Genomic DNA, 6,458 nt, shown 5'->3' with positions numbered 1-6,458 from the left:
TATCAAGCATTGAATTATCTGGAACACTAATAACTTCATAACCAAGCCTCTTTACTACTATCTAATAATCTATGTTATGCTCTTATAACCAAGACCCAAGTGCCCTTGGCGCGTAGTACATGCATCCCACCATCCCATGCTTTTATTCTAGTCCCTATTATATTCTCAGCAGCATCACGCCCATCATGATATCATCCCATCATCTCATGGCCTGCCCTTTGGATGCCAGCCCATCAGTCTCTCTACCAACTCCTACTCTTCCCCCTCCTATAAATGGCCCAAAAACTCACTCCAATATCCCACCCGCATCACCATACCAAGCTTAGTTTACTACTCAGGAAATGAAGCCCTTCTCCACCACCTTTGCTTTATTCCTCCTCCTCCTCTTCTTCTCGGCTTCACTCCTCGAAATCTCCATGGCTGGCTCAGGTAGTTCATAGGATGAATTACCAACAAGTTCTCTCATCTACCTAGTTCTGTAGATCATATATATGGGGTGTTTTAACTTTTTATTGTCACTTTCTTTTGTAGCATTTTGTGACGGCAAGTGTAAGGTGAGGTGCTCCAAGGCAAGCGTGCAAGATCGATGCCTCAAGTACTGTGGGGTTTGCTGCGAGGATTGCCACTGCGTACCATCTGGCACATATGGGAACAAGGATGAGTGCCCTTGCTATAGAGACAAGTACACTGGCACTGGCAAAAGGAGGAGGCCCAAATGCCCATGAGCATTTCTTTTTTTCTCCAAAGGGCCTTAATGCTAAATATACCATTATATGTTTTCTAATTAAGGTTTTCATATGGAGTGGTGGTACAGAATAAACGTATACTAAAACTTCAAGGTGTAGTAGAAGAGTAAGTGGTATTTACTCGTTTGGTGTTATACTTGTAGGGAATAAATTAATGGCTTAGGCCATTGTGGGGGGGGGGGAGGTGTATTGGATTTGCCTGTGTTATTATATGCTAAAAGTGTTCGTATTTTTTTTTTCTTGTTCTCAGTGTGGGCTTCCATAACTTTTGATTATCCAACTAACACTAATCCACTATCTTAGAGAGTTTTTAACCAAAACAAGTGTGCAGCCCAAGTGATGTACAGATGATCACTTCTATAACTAAGTATATATTATATGTCCACTAGCCAGCCTTTTCTATTAATAATACAACAACCGTACAGTATTTTGAGAAATAATGTCGGATTAAATGGAATTGTAAAGAATATCTTTTGCGAACAAGTATTGCATAAATTAGCCAGCAAAGATAAGTAAATAACTCGACACAAGAAAGAGGAAAACAGAAGTGACAAATGCTTATCATAATTGCAAGGGGAAAAAAAGAAGAAATTAAACCTTTTTGTTCCAGAAGTTAGAGCAAAAAAAAAGAAGGCCAAGAGTAGTACTGTGAGAACTGAAACAAAAGATTACATCACAAACTAGCTACATAACGTAAGCCATGCCTCTCGCAGTACTATCAGCATGATTATATGCCATCCCCACTCAATGAAAACAAATGCCACAGTACCCAGTTGAAGACATTCTCATGGGATTTTCCTCGCTAACCAATCTAAGTCTTATGGCTAAATACCAATCTCCCATTTAAAATATCCACTGCATTGTTTGCATCTGATTCTATAATAAAAGAACGTATACCTTTCTCTTCTCCGGCGCCTCATTGATCGCCATTCGCATTGCTTTCAGTTCTATTTCTAAAGAGGAATTTAATTACCATCAGTCCATCCAGATAAAGACCACTTTCAGTTTCCCTACAGATGAATGAGTGCTCCTAATTGAGTTACAATCCATGCCTATGCTAGTCGGCCAGCTATTTGAAATATAATAAGTTAAGATCTCTTTTCTCCTCCGATCAATCAATGTGTGCACACGTGCATCTATCTACTCTCTCGTCTCTTATCTCGTGAAGTCCAAGTCTCACCAATTATTTATTTGGTATGGTAACTGAGGTCTTTAGTGTGGGCCCATTTCTATTGTCATACTTCTACTTGTCCTCCGTTAGCTTAACTATACTGTGTTGTATAATCCTACGCTAGGATGATAGAATTGCGCGTGAAACATAATATTCTCTGGTGCGAAATAACTTTTTATTTAATAACAACTTAGTGAGATATTTTGACAAAATAATATTGATTTCTTTTGGGGGGGTTTTATAAAAAATTTACAATAGTAACAATTATTATGCCACCTAGAAGTATTACATAAATTTATCCGCATCCTACGGCTTTTATTCAGCTCAAAATTAAACAAAAATTGTCACATTCTGACCTCTCTCATGTACATTTAACTTCAACATTTCAACCCGTACACGAAAAGAGAAAACCATTATTCCCTCAACATAGGCTTTGGAATGTTCAAATTCATCACCAAATTTCATCGTTACAGGAACATGAATTGCAAAGACGACTCTACCAATATGTTAAATTCTTGGAGTCAAGAAGAAACTATAATGCTAACCACAACATCTCAAGGAAAAAACCCACCATCTAACTCTCTTCCGCACCGCAACAATCCCAATCCAATGAAGAACAATTTCCAGCCACAAAGAAGGATCAACGGCAGCTAAAGCAACATTTCAGCAATCTGTACTGCGTTTAATGCAGCACCTTTACGTATCTGATCACCACAAACAAATATGTCCAACCTGCCGTGAAATTTCCTAGTTAGTATCATACAACAACCAGAATGGTAGTTTTTATTGCGAGAAACACAAATGAGATTATAGCGGTGGCATGATTAAGATTCATTGTTTGGAAGGCAATTTACCCAAGGTTGCTATCTTGAGACAAGTCCTGCCGAATCCTGCCTACTGCAACATCGTCCTTGTTTGACACCTGCATGTGATGAAAATTACCGCATAGTTTTTACATTGAGTGACCAACAGTTGTGAATGGAACTAAGCACGCAGACAAGAACAGAAATTTTTTAAGCCTGAAGTACTTTAGCTTCAGTCATCCTATTTATAGTTAGGATAATTAGAATGAAATGTTCTTGGAATGGGGGATCAAATAACCTCCAAAGGAGTAGGGAAGAGATTGGATGTGCGGTCGTCAATAACTACCACACCAGCAGCTCCCTTCAATATTTGTCTTGCAGTATCCTATAGAATAAACATGCAAATGTGTTCAGCAAAGATCATGTACAAATGCCTTGATAAAGAAGCAGATAAGATTGAAAGTAAAAGAAGATGCAAACAAGAAAACTAAGCTAATGTGTTTATACTATTTAAAGAGTAAGTTTGTGAAGGGCAGATGAAATGTATCAGATGATATCCCTTAAAGAAACATAATTATTCAAAATTTCAGAGTCTATGATGTCAATAATTACAAAACTGACCAACAAAACAAGTGATCAACTAAAAAAGTTAGCTTGAGCTAATATACATCAATGATGTTTCAAGCAGTAAGGAATGATCAACAAGTTCCAATATTTTACGGTAAAAAATGGCTTTCATAACTTGACTTGGCAAACAAGCCCTTAAATAAATTTTATGTTGACCAAATTGTAACTGTCACAGGTGCTTCCAGCTTCACTGCTCCACACCAGTACCCAAATCCCATAATCCCATAATTTCATGCCTTTCCTCTAATTAATCCAACCAACTGGTTATTTGAAGTGCTATTACGGAAGAGCGGAAAGGAAAAAACTAGAGTCTAAAAATGTTTTCATGTATTAACTGATTTTTATCTTTGGTGTGGGTTGTGACTTGATTGATCACCATGATAATCACCACTGATTAAGATCAAATCTGGAAATATAGACACTTTTAAACTCACCTCATCAACTGGCTTTTCAAATTGAAGATTCACACTTTCAGCATGTGCACGCATCACAGGAACCCGTATACAGGTTGCAGTCACTTTTACATCCATGTCATTCTACAGAAGGTATAATTCACAGTAAAAGTTAGGTCAGGCTGATACCCATGTAATTAAACCAAAAGTAGAGTTGAAGGCAAGAAGTATAGTAATATACTAATTCACTGGAAAAAGAAAGAAAGTAAAATAAAAGGTTACAAGACCGAAATTATGAATACATAAGCGCCACAGTTTTAACACAAATTACAGAAATAATTACCCAGATTTTCCGTGTCTCCTTCACAAGTTTCATTTCTTCCTCATTATAACCATTTGCGAGAACTGGTGCATTGTGTGAGAACAGGTTGAAGGCATACTGCATTAATAGATGGTGAGGAGTTATATTCAGTGTCAACCAACTCATAGTTAGTACATTCAAGCAGGGTGACATGGACAATAAAAGAAGAACCTGTTGCTTAAATATTTTACAAGTTGGTTGCTTCCCATCCAAGACCTATAAAGAAAAATTAGAAAATAAATCCATCAGAAGTTGACTAACAATTAGCAAACAATATGGATAGAAAGGGAAGGAATCGGACAAACAGATTAGGTTACCTCTCGTGTCTGCAGTTCAAGCTCTTCCATTGCTGCAGCACCTGCACCACTGGCTGCTTGATAGGTACTAACAACCATTCTTACAACCTGTCATATGCACAAGGTAAAGCTCACAGGTTAAATAGCAGCTCTCTTTAACATTCAGTCAACCTTGGAATTTGTAGCAAACACAGAAAAAACAACCATATCCTCTGATCATCAATCTTTCTTCTAGGAGGCTCAAAATATCTCCCAAGTGCTACCTATATAGTTATCAGTTAAACAAACACGATCCATAAGTAGAGAAATTTTAGTTGCCCAAGTCCCATCAAGATGGGACCCACTGAACATGCTCCAGCGTGGCAGTTTTCCTTGTAAAGGTTCTTTAAGCTCAACACACAAATAGGAAAACAAAACAGAAAGAAGAATGTCAATAGTTAAAGCTTGACACCACCGAAATTGTTCTCTTTTTCATACTTCAGCTAATTGCCAATATGCCTATTCACAGGTTTCGTTATTTAGGAGAAATTACAAGTTTTTCTAGTCGATGATAGAAGCCCGGATGTTTCGTAGAGTGAAATAGATGGATATCAAATGGTCTCATTTTTCTTACATTGAGAACAAGTTATAGGCAGATTAGTAAGATACGCCTTCCTTTGTACACTTATTTTGCTGGCTGGGTAAATGGTTATAAAGTATGTCTGTGCAGTGACAAAAACGTAGAGCCAGTGTCTTCAAACTAAAGAAATCGTCTTAATTCCACTTCTTTGTTATTTGCATTCTCAAATATCTAGCATAAACATACGAACTACAAGTCATACAAAGCTAAACCAATATTTTGTGCTTACCCAGAAAGTAAAGAACACCAAAAAAATAAGACAAAAAGAAAAGACCATTCCTAACAATCCTTCAGATCTGTACTATACCCAGCTCGGATCTTTAGAGTCTGAAAAAATTCTTACCTTCGCGTGGCGATGCAAAGGCGTGACAGCCATCAAGCAAATAATCGTCGAACAGTTCGGGTTCGCAATCAACGCCCCCTTCCCCGACCTCCCCTTGAGCCTGATATGCGCCATTGCCTCAGGATTCACCTCTGGTATAACCAACGGCACCTCCGGGTCCATCCGAAACGCCGAGCTGTTATCCACGACAACCACCCCCCTCTCGACGGCAGCAGGACCTAATTCCTTACTAATGGATCCACCAGCGCTAAAGAGCGCCACATCCACGCCATCGAAGCTCTCGGGTGTGAGCTCCTCCACCACGTAGTCGCGGTCCTCGAAGGCGATGTGCTTCCCGGCGGAGCGGCGGCTCGCGAGCATCTTGATGCTGCAGTAAGGGAAGTCGCGATCGGAGAGGACGCTGAGGAACTCCTGGCCGACGGCTCCGGTGACGCCGACCACCGCTACGGAGGGACCGTCCTCGCGGAGGGCCATGCGGATGGAGGTGGCCGGACTCCGGCGAGGTCTGGCATGGGTTCGAGGGAAGGGGAGGGAGTTGGAGGTGAGAGAGGAGAAGAGGTGGTGGCGCTGCGCGGACGCCGTCGCTTGCATGATGGAGGGGATCTATTCGGATCGGATACGGCGGCGTGGGTGGAAGAATTGAGTAGATAATATACGAGAATAGGTGGGAATCGCGGGTTTAGGGTTTTAGACGGCAGTTGTTTTCGGATCGTAAACCGTTGGCGCTAGTGGATAAGTACGTGAGGCCGACCCTGGGCCCTGGCTCGACTGGGGTTCGTAAGTGGGATTTGGGCTCGGGGTGATTAGTTCCCATCCGTCCAATCCAGTATTAAATCCCGCAGCCCGGCCTGCCAAGGTTATGGAAAGTAGAAAAGGTTACACATAACTCCCTATATTTTTTTACATGTTACAAATATCTTCCTCCCTATTGTTAAGCCCCACTTTGTTAAAAAGTTACACATACCCAGTGCGGCATGGTATTTTTTCAGAAATGGAGGACTCTATTTGTAAATAACAAAAAGGAAGGGCTGTTTTTAATATAATAATATATAGGGTGTTATTTGTAATATTTGTTTAAAAAGGTAAGAGAATATACAATT

At 40.1% G+C, this 6,458-nt stretch overlaps 2 protein-coding genes across 2 annotated transcripts; one reads left to right on the top strand and one right to left on the bottom strand.

The window, feature by feature from the left end:
* The first annotated feature begins 270 nt into the window (after nt 1–270).
* Nucleotides 271–982, top strand: LOC140797063 (peamaclein-like). Its single transcript, XM_073150347.1, has 2 exons — nt 271–429; nt 532–982. The coding sequence occupies exons 1-2, from the start codon at nt 342–344 to the stop codon at nt 723–725; spliced, it is 282 nt and encodes a 93-aa protein (XP_073006448.1). The 5' UTR covers nt 271–341; the 3' UTR covers nt 726–982.
* A 1,218-nt stretch (nt 983–2,200) lies between these two features.
* Nucleotides 2,201–6,064, bottom strand: LOC140796529 (uncharacterized). Its single transcript, XM_073149574.1, has 8 exons — nt 5,359–6,064; nt 4,418–4,504; nt 4,272–4,316; nt 4,083–4,178; nt 3,782–3,883; nt 3,019–3,105; nt 2,772–2,839; nt 2,201–2,649 (listed from the first exon to the last, which is right to left on the bottom strand). The coding sequence occupies exons 1-8, from the start codon at nt 5,947–5,949 to the stop codon at nt 2,568–2,570; spliced, it is 1,158 nt and encodes a 385-aa protein (XP_073005675.1). The 5' UTR covers nt 5,950–6,064; the 3' UTR covers nt 2,201–2,567.
* Between the last annotated feature and the right edge of the window lie 394 nt (nt 6,065–6,458).

The sequence above is a fragment of the Typha latifolia genome, chromosome 10, assembly GCF_019914945.1.
Source record: "Typha latifolia isolate L0001 chromosome 10, TyphaL0001v2, whole genome shotgun sequence".
Taxonomy (NCBI): domain Eukaryota; kingdom Viridiplantae; phylum Streptophyta; class Magnoliopsida; order Poales; family Typhaceae; genus Typha; species Typha latifolia.
This window is presented reverse-complemented; position numbering and strand designations above follow the sequence as displayed.

Coding starts and splice junctions, on each gene's coding strand:
- LOC140797063 (XM_073150347.1), top strand. CDS start 342: ATGAAGCCCTTCTCCACCACCTTTGCTTTATTCCTCCTCCTCCTCTTC. Junction 430..531: donor AATCTCCATGGCTGGCTCAG/GTAGTTCATAGG, acceptor TTTCTTTTGTAG/CATTTTGTGACGGCAAGTGT.
- LOC140796529 (XM_073149574.1), bottom strand. CDS start 5,949: ATGCAAGCGACGGCGTCCGCGCAGCGCCACCACCTCTTCTCCTCTCTC. Junction 3,884..4,082: donor AGGAGACACGGAAAATCTGG/GTAATTATTTCT, acceptor TACCTTCTGTAG/AATGACATGGATGTAAAAGT. Junction 3,106..3,781: donor TTGAAAAGCCAGTTGATGAG/GTGAGTTTAAAA, acceptor TTTATTCTATAG/GATACTGCAAGACAAATATT.